The sequence below is a fragment of the Neopelma chrysocephalum genome, unplaced genomic scaffold, assembly GCF_003984885.1.
Source record: "Neopelma chrysocephalum unplaced genomic scaffold, ASM398488v2 Primary Assembly neopelma1_44, whole genome shotgun sequence".
Lineage (NCBI taxonomy): Eukaryota > Metazoa > Chordata > Aves > Passeriformes > Pipridae > Neopelma > Neopelma chrysocephalum.
The window spans coordinates 25,716,939-25,735,081 of record NW_020897703.1 but is presented as its reverse complement, the minus strand read 5'-3'; the positions used below and the strand labels follow the sequence as shown (position 1 = coordinate 25,735,081).

Genomic DNA, 18,143 nt, shown 5'->3' with positions numbered 1-18,143 from the left:
ACACATGATGTTACTGCTCATTATGTGCCATCTTTGTGGAAGGACGTTTGATTAACTGCTACTCCAGCGATAACCATTCAGATGTAACTGTTAATACACTGATTGAAACATCAAGGTCTAAAGTATTTATATAAATATATGACTGACACTTCAGTCATCACGTACAACTGACTCTGATAAGCACCAAAGGCAGCAAGATTTTAATAATGCAATTGACCAAAAAATGCTTTGATATTTATAAGAAGAATGTCACATAAAAGTGCTGTTACAGTATCATATGGAATAGTGCAAGGAAATTAGACCATCATCCTATTTACTGCTCTTGAAGTGTGGAAATGTGCCATGTACATTGCATAGACAAACAAAGGCAAACTTTTGAACAGTTTATTGCCTGAAATCCCAATTCTGCAATCGACAAGCAAAATATCACACCCTTCACCTACTGCAGGATGAAGCACTAAAAGCTTATTCTTTCCCTTTCTGAAAACATCTGTCTACTACAATATTTTGTTGAGTCCACAATTTCTTCTGAGCATGCTCCTGTCCAAATGGCAGCTGAGCAGTCAGATTATGTGCTGTCTCTGACCACACCTGATCTGAGCAGGAGGCTGGGCTAGATGGCCTTCTCAAGTACCTTCCAGTCTCGATATTCTGTGATGCTTTTGAACATGTTTTAAGCACCAAGCTGCTGAGTGCATGTTTGCAGCAGGTAAGTAAGGACCTTGAGTTTCTTTAAAGAGCAATGCAACAAAATAAAACTTGGAGATGGAATTATGTGTATAGTAACAATTCTGTCAGTAGTATTTGGGCTAGGCTTGAATCTAGGCTTGTTGTCCCAGAGCCTTACTGGCTCTACAGTATCGGGGAGGAAAACCTTACTGTAGATAATAAAGTAAGCTCATATGAATCTAAATGCATGTGAAAAACAGTTATTTTTTAGGAATTACATTTTTTTCTGATTTTGACCCGAATTTAGTAGTCAGTCACCGTTCATTTTGATTAAAAATGCCAAAGCAAGTTCTTACCTGTTGGTGGAGAATACATCCTGTGAAATCCAGTCTGGCAAACTGAACTACAGAACTCAGCAGGAACATGCTGGTACAACCTGTGGGTTATTTTGGAGGTACCTTGTCTTTCTTCTATTCTTTTTTTCATTTGTTGGAATGCAGCAGATAGAAGAGGATTATGTATCTTTTCAATCTGTAACATCAATAAATAATAGTGTAGTATAAGCAAACAGAGACCAATATCCATGTTATGTTCTTCAATGCAAGAACCTTTGGTGTAGTTTATATGCATTGACCGCATAGCAGATAAAGTACCTGAAGCGTGCAACTGATCCAAGGAAAAAGAACCATACCATTATCCCATGCCTCTCATTGAAATCAGTAGGAATATTTCCTCTTGTACTGATTTCCAGTACTTGAGTTGTACTGAACAGACTGAGTATCTCATATGTGAGAATAAGCTGTGTGGCTGTTACAGCTTAGTCTTGTGAAGAACTGCCAAGTGTCCAGCAAGGCGTGGAGAACCTCAGCTCCCATTGATCAAAACTTTACAGCTGTCAGGGAAAAAGGGGGCACAAGAGAAGAGGGTCTGTCCCTTGTGTCCCCGGTGCCCAGCTGTGCACACTATAAATAATCACACAGAACCTCAGGCAAACTGGCTCCACCAGTGGGCAGCCACAGCCCGATGGCAAAGGGCAGTGCCAGGGGCCTGCAAGGCTCTTCTCCAGAGCCCTCTCGTGCCAGACTGCTGAGCTAGAAACAAGCAGGGGCTGTAGTACTTCTGCTCTCTAAACTCATTTAACTGAACTACAACCGGTCTCCAGTTTAAAATTCTGTTGTACCTTTTGTGTTGAGACTGAGCAAAGTCTTTAGTTCTGCAGATCAAGAAGCATTTGGTGGGTATTTACTCTCATTTCAATGTTAATATCTTTCTCTTAGGAAAGGCAGTTGAGCCCATGGCAGTGAGGTTTCCAGTTACTCAGTTACTACCAGGCACACAAAGTTTACAAACTTCTGTATTTCTCTGCCTTGCACAGCCTCATCCACCTCCTGTTCAGTGAAACACTGACACCCAAGCAAGTTCCCAGCTTCAACACATAATCAGATCAGAACTCTGGCAAATTCAGTTGCTAATTGTTGGTGTCAAGCTCACAAAAAGAAAACAGGGACACTGCATTAGTATCCTGGAATATTGTACTCCATCTACCATACCAATCTCATATTTGTCTAGTCCTATAAAGGAGCATTCAAAGCACAAAATATCAGGAAGAATATACAGTACAATTAAAAAGACTACTCAGAATTTCGTCACTTTTTGAGTGATTACTTGCATTATGTTTAAAATACTTTTTATTATGAGTAAAGACTGCATCTGTTTTAAGGCTTAGGCTGACTTGATCATAATTTTTAAAAGCAATATATTGAAATAGTTTATCCGAGTCTTTTAGGCATACATTAAACATGTTAGTTCAAAAATATGAGCTGAGATTCAGTTTTGCCCTCTTTACCTTGAGAACATGAAATCCAGCTTTTTCAAACTGTTTCTGTCTGTCTTTAAACTCCTGGAGGTGTGACTCTACTGGTAAAATCTGGATGTAATTAGTAGTATTTGTCTTGTGAAGGTCTTCTTTTGAAAGCTGACCTGCTTCTGGTTGGCCTGGATATGAATAAGGGAGAAAAATTTTCATATATCATAATGTCTGAAGCAAAGGGAAAGGGGAGAGATCTAATACTTTAGTTGGTAGTTAAGACCAAAGAATGTTAAGTATTCTCTGAAGTAATATCAGAGGCTAACACTGAGAGAGACATATATATATATATATAAAAGAAATGTATTCTATTTTTCTACATTTATTATAAAGAAACTGGAGAGAGGGAACAAAAAAAAAGCAATTTATATTTTCCATTACCTTTCTCCACAGCCCAACCTGCATATATAGGTATCTATATTGAATGGCTATACGAGTGAATTAAAATCAGCCACTCAATAGCTTTTTGTAATGCCACTAGTTGTATCAACTGATCATGAAACCCAAGGATGCTGCAGAACAAGTCCACTGCTGAGTCCTGCAGTGGTCCAGCTGTAGCCAGCAAAAGAGCTCAGCAAAGGTTAATTAAGCCCAAATTTTGTAAGTCTCCAGTGGCCAGGCTTTAAAGTGAAGGTGTCCTGGAGGGAGCCCCACTACAGCTGGTTGTACATCACGGCCAGCCCCTGTATAAACTGTGCCCTACTGGGAGTAGTGCCAAGTGCGTGGCCACAGCTAACCAACCATCCTCCAGGGGCTCACGTGTTAAAAGTACGGGAACATCAGTAATTAAAGCAATACTCAGTATGTGTGTGTGAACTGAATGCACGTCTGTCCACTCTCAGCAGTACTAGCATATACATTGCTTCATACTTGACCTTATTTAGGCACTTATTTACTTAATTAGTCACTATTTACATACACATTGAGTAGAGCAGTTTCTTTTGTTCAGCTATAGTCTTCTCTTGCATACGAAGCAGTAAATTCTCAGTTGTGAGCACTGCATCAACCACAGCATCAGGAGGGCCTTGAAATTCCAGTGTTGCTTTTCCACCTCTCACTTCTTCTGACACACATACACTAGAAGGCTGCTCTCGAAAGAGTTCTGCAAACTCCTTTTTACCAAGGCAAAAAATGTAGTTGTTTTCAATAACAGCATGGCGACCTTCCTGAATTTGTACCACACTCCGCAGCCACGATTCTGCTGCTTCCACTGCTGTGTGTGTTCTCCCTCTAAGTTCAATCACTCGTTCTTCATTTGCAGTCTCTTTTATACTTTGGCTGCCTGACTCTGTACCTGGAAGAAAGGCAACTGCATTGGAAGAGTGTAGAGCTTTCAAGTGCTGACACAAATTCCTACTTGTAATCCAAGTAGGAAGAAAGTAGCGTGCAAGAAACACACTACTCTTCTGGTATGCTCAAGAAAGAGATCAGACACCAGGAGGTAAGGTTTTCAGGAACCACACTCATACACACATATGCAGAATTTATTTGCCTTTCACTAAATGACTTCCAACAAGTCATTTAGTCACTGACAATTATTTTTGTTTTAAAATCTTAAAAGGGACTGCTCAGTTCCATTCCTATTAATGTATAAACACACAATGCTCACACACTTTTGCCTCCCCCTTTCTTCAAGACACATATGCAAATATTAAGTTCTTTTTAAAAGAAGGTGATTTTGGATTCTTAGATCTGGAGTGTTCATTTACTTGAAATACCCCTTCTGTTCATTACTTACTCAACGGATCACTTCTGTTTTCCAGTTTGTGTTTTGCTGAATAGAATTTTCTCTGGAAAACCTTGAAAAATAAAAGTTTAGGAGCAGTTTGCAATCTCTGTTGTCAAAAATGCAATTGATCTTTTCAAAACTCTGTCAGATAAGCAGTTTACAGCTGTAGTTACACCCCACACATAGCCCAGGCCCCCAAATTCTGAAATTCTTAATGGCTGGCATTTGTCAGCTTTTCCCAAAATGTTATTGCTGACAATATCAAGTACATTCCTCTTCTTCTGCATCTCCTAAGGTTAAGACACCTTACACACTGAATGGCACCTTTACCAACTCCTTGTGGTTGTGGCATATCTGGAACTTATTCAACAACATAAGAAAAAGGGTTCATTACTTGCAGTTTAATGCTGATGAATCCTTACTCAGTTTCAAAATACAGACTATTCCCCTGCCTTTAACCCAAACTCCTCTTTGTGATCCCACATGGAAAACCTCAGAGAGGCTGCTAGGCAGCAGATTGGTAAACTGCCTTTCCTTTTCCATTCAGCAAAAAGAGTTTTTGCTGTGCCCTGATTATCAAGGGACTAAGTGATGAGCACATGGCTGTCAGATAGCTTCTGTTAGAGTTCATGGGACTGTTACAGAACATGGATCTGCCCTTTAGAATCAGAGAATGGTTAGGGGTGGAAGGGACTTTAAAAATCATCTTGTTCCAACTCCCCTCCACCAAGTTCTTGCACATGTTGATAGAATAGACGGTTGAAGTTAAATGGGAACAAAAGCAAACTCTGTACTCTTATAATAGATGGCTGACATCAGACAAATATTCAAAAGGAGGGAAACGGCACACTGTAGGAGTCGGGTTACAAGAAGGATGCTGGATGAGGCATCCTGGGAAATGAAGTCCCGAAGTACTCCCACACATGGGCAGTGAGATGCCCTTGGTAATTGGTCAAGGAAGTCACGTGTTACTTTGAGTTGCATATAAAAGATGGTGATTGAATAAAGAGGATTTGGTGCTGAACCCCCAACCAAGCTAGCCGTGTCCGTGTAATTTATTGACATGTTATATTAATACGCCATAGCACACTGTCTGCTTGAAACCCTTCTATTATGTTAAGTCATATAATCTGTTGATAGTGTTTTGCCCTAGGAACTTCAGACAAAAAAAAACATTAAAGAAATTTCCTGGGGAGGAATAAGTTTACTCCCTACCAAGTGAAGAGTGGACTCTTTCTTATAAATTCATTGACAGTCATGAGAATTTCAAAGCTCTCTCCCCTTTTATCAGACTACAGGGTTTATCAGACTTCCAGTTTAGTGAAGAGAAAATAAAGATTTGCAAAGATTAATAATACTTATTAATGAGACAAATAGTTTCATAAAGGGACCTGCTGCTCACAAATGCTGTTAAGTAGTACAGAATACAGACTACCTTTCTTTTTAGTCATCTATGGGAATATTTTTACAGTTCTGTGTTTTCCTTATGAGTAGTTAACAACAAATTTGTTACCTGATAGGCATTATGGTCATCTGGGCAAATGACAAACTGCACATTTCTCTTCTGCTCGGGGTGTGCCCTGGCAAAATTTAAAACTTCTTCAATCATAGTCTCTGCCACTATATCAACAGGAAGATTTAATGACCATTTTACTGGAAAAGAAACTGAGAGACATTGCTGGTCCTGACTCAGGCATCTTTGCACTGCATGCTTTAATCCCTGCAGGAAAAACAAGTATTTCAGTCCTCACATCACCCAACATGAAAATCCATTAAAATCCAATGTAACTGATCATCACCTCACACTGTGACACCGGGTGTTCGCATTCTCTCAATACCACGTGCAGTACAAACTCACAAGGCAGACAATACCCTTTTGTTACTATGAGATCCTTATAATGTGTCGAAAAACGAAGATGATTGCTAAGTTCCTCCTGAAGATCTGGACCCGCTTTTTGCAGCAGTCTTGAAAATGGGCAGGGAAGCTTCCCACTCTTAAACACACAGTTAACAACAGCTGTAGTCTGCAAGGCAAGAGTGCAAGTTTCAGTGTACTTCAAGTTTACTACTTGCAAGCTTTGATATTATAGAGAGCATTCTTTCTAGCCACAATTCCTGTAAAAAGGCATTACTGCAGCAGATCAACTGCTTGAAAAGTTTTCCTACTACTTACTACAGCAGGCAAAACTGGAATACATCAAAGGATGCACCTTGCAGTAGCAGTAAATGCAGACATTTTCAGAAACAAGCAGTGTGCACAAGAGCTGTTCCAGTCATCAGAGTGTATTCAACTCAGTTTTACTGCCACTATCAAAGTGACCCACATGTGCCTCATCCAATCCAATCCTGCTGCCAATTATCAAGCAGGAGAGAACTATGGCTATGCCCTGTTTAAAGGTAAGGTGCACATCATCTGTATAAGCTATTTTCAGCTGTTTCAGTGAATTTTTAAATATCTGCAGTAATGGCATCTATGAGAACATAAATTATAGGAAAAAAAAGCAAAGCAGGAAATAAGAGTAGACTTCTAGGGAATATATGAGAAAATGTGAATTCCCACAATGTTATAAGAAGAAGATAAATCTTAACAAAGAGATGTATTATTAATCATCCAATCTCTAGCTGCTTCCTATTATATCATAATAGTGTGTATACAAAAAAGAAATAAAAACATCCTGAAGTTTAATACCTGTTTAGAAAAAAACAAAGAAACCACAATTCCTTGCCACTATAATTTATTTACCACGTGTAAATTCTCATCAGGTTGAGAAAAAAACTATTTAGTGGACGGACACAAAATGCGTTCTGAACTCTTGGGCTCCAAATCCTGCAAAAACTTGGAGGCAACACCATGTTCAACAAATTTCAGGACAGACTTACCTTCTGCTCGTCAAGGTGTCCTCTTGTGATGCGCAAGCGAATGCCTTCATATTTGATGAAAGGTAAAGACTGGCTTGGTGAAGATGACACAGATTCCTGAAGTGAACTGGTATCATCCAGAAACTTCTCACAGGCCTTCTTCATTTCTGCAACCGTAGCCTCATCAATGTTCACCAGGCGGATTTCCCTGAGAAAGCTTGGTGGATGTGCCTCAACAAATTGCCTTACAGCCATTACAATCACCTCAGCACACAAACTGACTGGGAAGCCAAAGATACCTGAGCTCACTGCTGGGATAGCCACAGACTTTATGGTCCTTTCTGGAGCACTAACATAAAGCAGAACATTCATAATAGCTTTCTCAAGTAGGTAATAACATTTTTCCTTTTCATAAGCATTCCACCTTGGACCAACTGCATGAATTATGATCTCACAAGGAAGCTTCCCTCCACCTGTTACTGCTATTTCACCAGCTTGGAGTCTGCCATACTTTTGAACAAAAAAGTCACTTTCCTGTTGTATTTCTGACCCTCCAGCTGCCACAAGGGCGAAAGCGAGACCTGCTGCATGGTGTAGGTATTCATTGGCTGCATTCACCAAAGCATCAACCTTGTGTCCTGTGAGATCACCCTTACAAACACAAATGTCAATTCCCTTTAGTTTTTTCCTGTATACTTCAACAGTGCTTTTTGTGCTTTTGAAGGCCAACGTACAAGCAAACTTTTGGGAAATGAGATTACTTAGACAGTTGTCTCTTCTCTTAAGAGCTTCATAGGCATCTTTATTGATGGGCATCATCAAGCTGACCTCATCCATTACCATGCTTGATCCTAGGATACAGAATATAAAGTGAAATAGAAGATACTACTGTCAAAACATTGCTTTTTATAAAGAAGAGTAGTTTATAGCTCTCAATTTTATCCTACTGTCATTACTAAGCAATATTTTTTACATGGTATGATCTTCTCTCTCCCTTTTTCAGAGGTGTAGAAAGCCCGACCAATCAAAGAGTCACTAAAGGTTACAAGAACAGCATCACTGAGCCTGTGGTGACTTGAGGGTTTGGGTTCGCCTTATTTTTTACCTGAGAAGGAAGTTTGGTTAAGATGTGTCTCCTCTTGGCACTTGTATTCTCTCTCTCCTTCCTACTGTTTATTCTCCCCACCATTAGGCTGACACAGCCATTGTTGGGGACATAGCCTTCAACGAATCAGTGACATAATCTGAATCTAAAAAAAATTAAGCACACTAGAAAACTTAATTTCATTTAGAGCCCTAGCCTCATCAAAAGACTGATGCAGCAGCACAACTGAATGGGCTGAGAATAAATGGTGAGAAGGAAGATAAAGGAGCAGACAGGCACTGTTACAGGGCTTTGTTACCTGGCTGCAGTGTCACCGTGATGCTGGGCTGCATTTGACACTAAAACTTCAGCTGACAAAGCAAAATGTGAAAAGCCACGCCATAATCAGGGCTTCAAAATGCTTGCAAAAGCAGAAAAAAGCACTTCTTCCCCTCCGATATAGTTTTGCTGAGCCCACAGAAGCTTGGCTCCGCCCTCTCCAGGGCATTCTTAGCGTTTTGTTACTGATTTCCAGGAAGGGCCGAGATAAGCACCCCAGGCCTTTGCAGTGACTCTCAGTCACACCAGCAGAGGAACAATTGCAGATAGGTTCATTTAACTGTGCCACAGAGATCTTGTGCTGAGTTTTAATTCTGTGAGTCTTGTTTGGTCTACAGTTAAAGCCCTCGAGCAAGTTGTTTCTTTGTATGAAACTTTGTTCAGAAAGGCTTTTGAAATCACTTGTTTTAGGGAACAAAGATCACGTGGGGCAGTTTTTACATTATCGCTATGGCTATACAGCCCTCTCCTGGCAGATGCCAGCAGTACTATATGCGGCCATTATGTTAATTAGTTTAAATCGATTTCTGTGAGTTTAATCAAACTTCCCTCCGGGGTATGCTGCCTGCCTGTACAAAAGAGTCTTACGTTTTGCAGTTTTAAAGCATACACACCAATTCATCCAAACACTTTTGAGCTCTTGGTTTGTTAAAAGAGAAACGAAAGCAAAGCCCGCTGAAACAATCAATAGTAATATTGATTAATAACCTTGTCTAATTAATATTCATTCATATTAGTTATTAGTTTTAGGTTGCTTTTGGCTATTACACGTTGATGTTTTCCAGTTTGATGGCTGTAGCTGGCACTTTTCAACTTACATATAGAGTCACACACTTCGCAGATGACTAAATGAGAGGCTTACCTAAACCGATTTTCTCTTCCGAGGTCCCTAGAAAGTAACTCTATTGTTTTTTTTAAAAAAAAAGAGAGAGAGAGGGAAAAAAAAGGAAAGAGAAAGTACATGTTACAAGTAACAAAGTAGATGGGCTGCCTTCCTACGGGAGCGGTTCTGCTGCAAACCAAGCCAGCAGCACCGGCTTTTCAAACATCTGTACGAAGCTTTCTCATATTTACAACGCTACTCGGAGCTGCCGGAGCTCCGTAGGCGAAGTTGCCCACAGCGTCCTCTGGCCCCGTGTGACCCGCGGGGGCAAAAAGCCAGGAAAACTCACTTATTCCCGAGCACCATCCGGAGGACGGGACTGTTGTTTCCCCAAGCCCCAACGGGAGGTCCCGCCGCACCCCCAGCCCGTGAGGGAGCCGCCGCCGCTGCCCCTCCGCACCCCCAGCCCCGCTCCGGTACCTGCAAGGCCCCCATGAACCGGCTCGGTGCGGCACCGCCGTCTGCCCCTCAGTGCCCGGAGCTGGAGCGGGGCCCGGGGCGGGGAACAGCGGGTAGCGAGAGGGAAACGAAAGCGAAAGCGGGCGGCGGGAGCGATCATGGCGGCGGCGCCGCTGCTCGTGCGGCTCAGCCCCGCGCCCGACCCCGGCGACAAGGCGATCCTCAAGCTCCAGGCGTACTTCCAGTCGGGAAAGCGGTCGGGGGGCGGCGAGTGCAACGTGCGGGCAGGTCCCCAGCCCGGAACCTACTGGGTGGACTTCCATGAGGAGCGAGGTACAGGGCGGAGGGCGCGGCTCGACGGGACGGGGTGGGGGGAGCAGCTGAGCCGTGTGAGGGGCTGCAAATGGCCCCCAAGGCACCATATTGCGCTTTTGGGCAGGGCATGGATAGGGCAGGGCAGGGCAGAGGGTCTCTGGGGCCCCTAGTGTTGCACAATGTGGAGTGTGTCAAGAAGAAATAAGTCCGTCGTAAGTCTGGATGTTCTTTGATGTAAGACCTTTGTCTACTTTTAAGCCTAATCAGCAAGAAAGGAGAACTAATCAGTGGGACAGGCAGCAGCGAGCATCCCTTAGTTATGGGCATCCAAGCACTAACAATCTTTAAGGATGTAGTAAATCAAGCTGCTGATGTATGTCTATGTTTTTGCTAACATAGCAAAGTACTCAAGGTCCACGTACCCTACAGCTGAACTATATTCATTATAATGCTAAAAACCACACCTACAGGTCAAAAAGACCCCTGCTGAGGTGAAACCCTTCCCCTGAGCATGCATAAAAGTTAGCTGGGGTTATGTAACTTGTGTGGAAATTACTAACCAATTGTAATAGGAGGGCTGTGCTTGGGAAGTTACTACCTCTGAGTTTCTGTGTATAAATAACGATGCGAAAAGTCGATTGGGGCATGCTTGGTTTGTGGAATACCATTGACCACCCAGGCTTGCACAACTCTGAAATAAATCATGTGTCTCTCTGGAGTGTGTAATTACTGGCGTGCTTGCACACCAGGTAACGAATCTGATTTTATGGGCAACACTGGTAGCCAGGATGTTTTCAGGTAACTTTACCAGCCTTATCTGCCTGTCCCTCAAACTACTGCAGATAAGAAGAGCGTGGAATCCCGCACGAATCACACCTTGGAAATGGGTGCAAAATGCCTGAAGATAGTCATCCAGCCAGGAGAGGGGGACCAGAGCAAGAGCCGGGTTACAGCGCAGGCGTCCACCAGCTACGATGTCCCTGCCAGCCCTGTCCTGCCCCAGCAGGAGCAGTGGGCAGCCAATGGCCGTGGGGAGATGGCAAGGGAAGTCCTTACCAAAAAGGTACATCGGGACGAGCAGTGTCACAACCTGCCCCGCTTGTAGTTCCATGTAGTCCTTTATGTTGTACTTCAATATTTTATGCTGAGAAAATGTTGAGCAAACATAATCTTAGTAAATAAAACGTGGGCTGGGAACGACTTCCAAGTGCTGAACCAGAGGTCAATCCATACATGTTTACAGGCAGCATGTTTTCCAGCATGTCAACCACTACTCCCCAAAGCATCGCCCTGGTAGGTTTCGGGGGATAGTGTGCACCAAGGGCTGCTCCCAAAAGGTGGAAGAATTGTATGAGATTTGGATCCCTTCCAGATACACAGATCTCTAACACTATTTCAGCATGGTTTGCACCTTCAAGCAGCCCTAATTGCTTCCATCCCTTATCTCAGTGTTGAAAAAATCTGCTCTGATGTGATGGAGCACAGCAAACATGATTTCAGACACTTTGAACTAGAAGTTAAAGATCAGCTGTGTGTTAGGGACATGGGATAGCACCAGGCTACATGATGTGAATGTGGCTCTATTGAGGCCCTGATATCTGGCTCAGAGTGTTTACCCTGTTTTGGATGGTAGCATAGATGTTATCTTTTGAGATACAGCACATGCTACCATAATGCTTACCTGGCATCTGTACCAGTATACTGCAAATTTCCCTATCCTTTTGTCTCTGCAAAGTAGACATGTGAACATGTTATTATTTTTCAGAATCCTGTTTTTTGCCCTAACTCTGAGTTACTAAAGCATGACTTTGGGGAAATTTTAAAGAAAATTAATAAGTGAAATCTAGGAAGTCTAATAAATAAAGAACAATGAAATATAACATATATGTGCTGTTAAAACATGTTGTGTCTGTGTCACCTGACACTAAGGGAACAGAAAGATTCTTTTGGAGATCCTTGGCAGAATAATGATGGCACTAAGTTGTAGTTACAATGAAAGTTTTGGGGTTTTTTTAAACAGGATTTTATGATTAGCATAGCATAGAATTAATGATTGAAATAGCACAGAATTTCCACAAGCAGAATCAGCGTAGGACAATTTTATGAGTCTTGTAGCACTGCATTTGATAGCACAGCTTAGTTTATTGTTTCTAGTGACCTGGGCCCTCTGCAAATCATGTCAAATCTTAATACTTGGCTTGCTGTATTGATAGAACAACACAATCTAGACTCAAAAAGCACACAAAAGCATATGGGTCATCCACTCAGTCCTCAAAGGAAGCAGAGGACAGTGGAGGTGTGCCTGGCCCCTGGTGGATCACAAATCTCATCATCCAGCAGCAGTTCAGTCAGAGTTCCCACTTAGGACTTGTAACTAGTTGATTTTGTAGACAGTGCTGCTAAACCTCCCTGTTCTGTGATGGGGTCAACACCACCTGTTTGGCAGGGTGCCTGGAACCTTCAAGGCCATTAAGGAGGCACTGCTCAGCCTGGTGCCCGGAAACCTTGAGGATGGTAGGGAGGGGAAGAAGAATCTGTTTACTTTGTCTACTTGGTGTGCAGGACTTTTAGGGCCTCATAATGAGGGGAAAAGGGACTAATACACAATGAGCTCAGTCGCAGAAGATGGCTGTTTGCCTTGTAAAATGGCATTAGTTATGCCCTGTTGCCAGAGGTTGGGAGCAGAGAGTGCTGGTCACAGTCTCAAACTTAGTAGCAAAGTTACTGTTTCTGCTCCTGCAATGCCAATGACATTAACAAATTTCATTTTTGCTGCTGACTTAGAAGCAGATTGTGTTACTTGCTTGTGTGTATTGTCCTTATTCATGACATAAAAGAAACACTGTGTGCAAGAGTGCTCATTGTAATCTGCCCCTACTGAGATGGACAGGGCTTCTCCTTGCTCAAAATATAGAAGCAGCAAGCAGAGAACCTTAGGAAAAACTAATGTTGATATATTCTTGTCTTTTCTTTAGATATTTCTTACAGTATCTGCTACTTTGAATGCCAGTATGTTCTCTAAAGAGCAAATGAAGAAAATTACCATCATGTGTCCAAACTTAAAGAGAGAAAGAAACCCTGACATTGATGGCTTTGAGAAACTGACAGGAGATTTTACAGATATTGAAAAAGTTTATCGCTACTTTGAGGGTATCCTTGCAGGCAATGAGCCAAACCATGATTTTTCTCATTCTGAAAGTCAGAATGGTTTGAAAGGTGAAAATGGTCTGAATACTGAAGAAATGAATGATCTTACAGTTTTGACAGCTCTCTATGAGTATTTTAGTCATACCCGCAAAAGAGAAATCAAAGAACTACATGAACGTTTTGGAGTGCGTATAAGAAGTAAAGACAGTCACGATGGAACCACATCAATATACTTTACTTCTGATAAAAGTCCAGCATCATTACAAGCAGCTAGTGATTTTTTTATCAGTACTTTCCAGAGAAGTGTAGGAGATCTGAAACAGGAAAAAATTCCCATAACAAACAATTGCCCATTAGGGGAGACAATAATGAAATTGAATGAAAGGTTTAGTAATCTTCTTGCTAAAGCGGAAGGGAATCAGTTCCTACTCCGTGGTCCAGAGAGTGAGATTTTAGCTGCCAAAAGATTTCTAGCAAAGGAAGGTAAGAACAGCCAAGCTGAAAAGAATATGAAAGTATCATCTGTACTGTACAAATATAGGGATGAAATTGCAGTTGATGCTTCTGTGTTTAAATTGTTGGAAACCGTATTAAAGAAAGAATTTGAAAACATTGAAGACAAATTTGATACAAGAATAGAAGTCAAAGACCATTCATATGACCAGAAGATGCTTATACTATTTAGGCCTAAGATCCAAACTTTTGATATGTCATCACATGCTACTGAAAGTTTCATCAATGCATTTCAAAGTGCCTCTGCAATGTTAAGAGAAAAAGTCATCAGCCTGAAGCTTTCAGAAGATCAGAAAAAAACTTTAAATATGCTACTCAGAGAAAAACAATTGGAAGGTCTTCATGTAAAACTTAAAAAGAAGGAAGACAAATTAATCTTAAGTGGTTTGCTAGACCATCTTTATGCTGCTGAAAAGCGCATTATGAACCTTCTTAACATTGAAGACTCGACACAAACCAAAAATAAGGCACCACTGGCCTCTGATCTCAGCTCTCAAGAAGCTACAGGAGCACTTAAGAAAACACCAGACGTCAGGCAAAAGAATAATCTTACTCCTGAAGGACAGGCTAAGGCAAAGACAGAAGAAAAAGACAATGATGAGTGTCCAATCTGCATGGACAGAATTAAGAATAAAGAAACACTGAAAAAGTGTAAACATGCATTTTGCAAAAGTTGCATCGACCAAGCCATGACTATTAAGCAAGTTTGTCCTGTTTGTAATACCGTCTACGGAGTCATGAAAGGAGACCAACCAGAGGGAACAATGTCAGCTAGACACATGTCGTTCTCTCTTCCTGGTTATGAGAATTGTGGCACTATCGAAATTAGCTATAGTATGAAAGGTGGTGTTCAAACTGTAAGTATGTTTAAAGATTCCTAAAAGATATTTTTCCCACAACAAAACCAATATTGAATATAAAATTAACTATTTTCCCATTATTTTAATTCAAGTCCAGGAAAGACCTTTCTTTGGTCTGTATAAATCTGCGAGTAGTTAATTCAGTGTTTTAGGTGCAATTAAGTCATATAGTAGGAATTAAATGGTCAGATGGTGGCCCTCCATTTTATATGCACCAGGACAGAGCTACCTGTCTTTAATTTGTACCTTGGAATAACTGAACTGAAATCTGTGGAGTGATATCATGTAAACAAGGTTTTGTGAGTATAATGATTCTCTGGGGCATTCTCTTCTCTGTAAACACCAATGGACAAAAATGAATAGCAGGCTGGCTTGTAAGCTTTCCAGGTGAGAAATTAGCATTTGTTATGTGCTTGGATTCCTGACTAGGACTGAGGATGGAGTAAATGAAAAAGTCAGGGGTACAGTGACATGCACTGGGGAGAGGAAAGAGGGAAAAAACAAATCTAAAAATGACAATGGATGCATGAGTGATGACAATGAAACTTACGTGAAAGAAAGTATCTGATGAAAAAAACCTCCCCAAGATCAGTCATCAGTCATGCTATATCCTTCTGAATAAAAGGCAAGATTAAAAGTATTCTGAAAGCTGGGATGTATAATTTTCATGCTTTCAAAGCATTTGTGATATACAATGTGTTTTTGTTTTGTTTTTCTACAAAACAGAGCAACCATCCAAACCCAGGGCAACCTTATCAGTCGACTTACCGGGCAGCATATTTACCTGACAATGTGGAAGGGCGACAAATTCTGGAGCTCCTCAGAAGGGCCTTTGACCAAAAACTGATTTTCACAGTGGGGCAGTCACGTACTACTGGTGCACAAAATGTTATCACATGGAATGATATTCATCACAAAACTGCCTTGACTGGAGGGCCTACCAAGTAAGTAGTCTTCTCTTTATATAATATTATTGCTACTCAGATGAGTCAGGAAGGCTGCCCTGAATATTTTCCATATTAGAGCTTTCAAATTTTGTCACTAACAAAGTGATTGTGAAATGCTCTGTGGATCCAAACATGAACCACCCTCACCTATTTGGACAGATGGAACAAGGATGAACTTAGTCTTCTGTTGCCCCTCAGGCCACTCAATCACCAGTGAGTTGTGTAAGGCACTTAGTTAATAACTGCTAATAACTAGAAATTACTTCTAGTATAGGACTGAACAGCAAGCTCTTGATAGCACCTAAGGTTGGGCTCCTGCTCTCAGCCTCTCCTGTTACCTGCTCTTTGGCACAAGGAGGTGCTGGTCCATTATGATCCCAGTAAAGATTGGACTCAGACTTTGTAAAATATGATTTGAAATTCTACATAACGGAGCTAGCAGCAAAAAGAAAGAGATTGTAGTATAGATATGGTCATGTCCTTTTAGGTGGTAGGAACCATGAGTTGTGCAGCATTTAGTGGGTCTCTGATCAGAACACAGGACATTGTGCTGGCCCCATCCACAGAAAGGGTTACCTATTTTGGTCTTTCAAGCTATCACAGGATTTTCTGACTAGATGACAACTCTATTCAGCATTTCTTGAGGACTCGCTGCACTTCTAGATAAAGGCAAGGACATGCGGATGGAGCAATCACTGGTACTGAGTAGGAGCTGCCCGCAGCAGAGACATGAGGGAGGTTTGGATCAGCCCTTCGTGTCCTTCCAGGGCTTGTTGCAGCCTCTGAGGGCCAGGTGTTGTCCTGCAAGCTCTAAAGGTTTGTGTCTAGATCCTCCTGACTGGGCTAGGATCATAAAAGAGCAAAAAGTATCAGTTTCACTTTATCCCCCACTCTACACAAATTCTCTCCCTGGTTATCACCTGCTTCATACACACCTCTGGTGATGCACTATTTAAAAATCCAGAGGTGCCATTATGTTTCTGATTTGAATGCTCATTTGGATACGCTTTGGATCTGACTTTTCTTTTTAGAAAGATGTACACCCAAATACCCTATCATTTTGAAGAGACACAGCAGGCAGCTTTGAAAATCAAATTCTTACTGTCAGTTTGGACAACAAAATGCAGCAGCTCCTTAAGTTTGTAGCTTTACCCTGTCAGTACCACTTCTCTGACCAGCAGTATGGGGTCTGTTTTCTCTGTAGGGCAAGAAGTGCATAAAACTTTTGTAAAGAGATTTATGAAAAGATTTTGATGGGAAGATTCTGTAGAACTTTCAAGTGCTTCATTGCAGAAGTAGCTCAAACAATTGTTTTCTTCTCCTAGTTTTGGTTACCCTGATCCTGGTTATCTGGAGCGGGTTCGATCAGAATTGAAAGCAAAAGGAATTGAATAAAGAAATGTATCAACTGTCAACTCGTAGTGTAATAACTGAACATATAACAGTCAATTTACTATTCAAGCACTAAGAGGAGAGAAATTACTTTGTTCAAGTGTTGTACCTAAATCACTTGTATTTTACACTCAGGTAAGAAAAGTAATCTTTTATCATCAAACAATATATGTTCTTTTCACAAATCATTTACTTTTCTATATGTGTAGCCTTTACAGAATCTAGGTTTTGTGAATGTAGTATCAGTACTTGTTGCATCTGTTGAATATCAAATATATCAAATTGTTCATATTGCTTTACTGGTGATTCTGATCTCCACTTTTTCCCACTTCTTCAGTCTGACTGCCAAAACCATTAGATCCAGTACTGGCTTTTATTAGATATAGTTAACTTCAGTAGAAACACTTAATGTTAGCTTTGTGTTATTATGTCTGTCACTGTGAACAACATCATGCAACCCATCGAATAGAAAATTTTCATGCAGCTGCTACAGTGTCAGCTATAATCAGGCTATGGACTTCTGCTTATTTTCTTTTTCATGGTAGAAATGTCATTAGTGGTTTGGGTTTTGCACATGGAATTACCGTGGCTCATGTATGAGTGGGTACATGGATACTGCTGTATTCTTAGCTCTGTGAAGTGATGAGTGCTCAGAGTCACCTTGAAGCAAATGAAAAGTGTATATGGCCATCTCTGATAATGGGCTCCTGGGTCTGTGTCCGCCTTTGTGCTTAAGCTTAAATACAACTTCTAAATCAGCTTTGCAACTGTACAACTGTATTCTTCCCATTGATTCCAATATAGGTTTAAATTGTATCATAAAGTTACTCTGCAGTGCCTAAACAACCTGCTTATTACCTGTATGGTGGTGTGTCACAAACACAGACATCATTTCAGTGAGTTGAACCATTTTTGTAAGGCTACTAAGTACAGCTAATAAAGAAAATATAAAAATACTATCTGTGTGTTTCTGTATTCTTCTGTACACAATTTTTCTCCTTCTTGTGATACATATAGCTGTATATTTTTTAAAACATAGGAACTTCCATGCAACACCGTGATTTGGGGTGATTTGGACTCCATGCCACCTCCTTTTTTTTTTTTTAAATTCCCACATCATGAATAGGCAGTACTACTTTA

The 18,143-nt window shown here is 41.1% G+C and overlaps 2 protein-coding genes across 8 annotated transcripts in view; one reads left to right on the top strand and one right to left on the bottom strand.

The window, feature by feature from the left end:
- PARP9 (poly(ADP-ribose) polymerase family member 9) overlaps positions 1-18,143 on the bottom strand; it is a 64,889-nt gene that overhangs the window by 3,844 nt on the left and 42,902 nt on the right. For 3 of the 7 annotated variants that reach the window (XM_027679047.1, XM_027679045.1, XM_027679049.1), the window contains 8 exons: positions 9,410-9,449; positions 7,146-7,975; positions 6,065-6,289; positions 5,779-5,985; positions 4,275-4,335; positions 3,456-3,830; positions 2,516-2,664; positions 1,026-1,200 (listed from right to left, as the gene is read on the bottom strand). In XM_027679047.1, coding sequence (XP_027534848.1) covers positions 1,026-1,200; positions 2,516-2,664; positions 3,456-3,830; positions 4,275-4,335; positions 5,779-5,985; positions 6,065-6,289; positions 7,146-7,967 — 2,014 coding nt within the window. In that variant the 5' untranslated portion in view covers positions 7,968-7,975; positions 9,410-9,449. Of the gene's footprint in view, positions 1-1,025; positions 1,201-2,515; positions 2,665-3,455; positions 3,831-4,274; positions 4,336-5,778; positions 5,986-6,064; positions 6,290-7,145; positions 7,976-8,229; positions 8,375-9,409; positions 9,450-9,850; positions 10,056-18,143 lie in introns of those variants that run through there. The other 4 variants (XM_027679050.1, XM_027679043.1, XM_027679048.1 and 1 more) reach the window with 3 other exon arrangements.
- DTX3L (deltex E3 ubiquitin ligase 3L) lies at positions 9,976-17,958 on the top strand. Its single transcript, XM_027679051.1, has 5 exons — positions 9,976-10,162; positions 10,987-11,207; positions 13,120-14,661; positions 15,391-15,608; positions 16,937-17,958. The coding sequence occupies exons 1-5, from the start codon at positions 9,988-9,990 to the stop codon at positions 17,004-17,006; spliced, it is 2,226 nt and encodes a 741-aa protein (XP_027534852.1). The 5' UTR covers positions 9,976-9,987; the 3' UTR covers positions 17,007-17,958.

What these genes read in the sequence shown, in the direction of transcription:
- DTX3L (XM_027679051.1), top strand. Translation starts at nt 9,988, where the DNA reads ATGGCGGCGGCGCCGCTGCTCGTGCGGCTCAGCCCCGCGCCCGACCCC. An exon ending in GGGAAGTCCTTACCAAAAAG is followed by an intron (nt 11,208 to 13,119) that starts GTACATCGGGAC and finishes TCTTTTCTTTAG; the next exon opens with ATATTTCTTACAGTATCTGC. An exon ending in TTGACTGGAGGGCCTACCAA is followed by an intron (nt 15,609 to 16,936) that starts GTAAGTAGTCTT and finishes TTCTTCTCCTAG; the next exon opens with TTTTGGTTACCCTGATCCTG.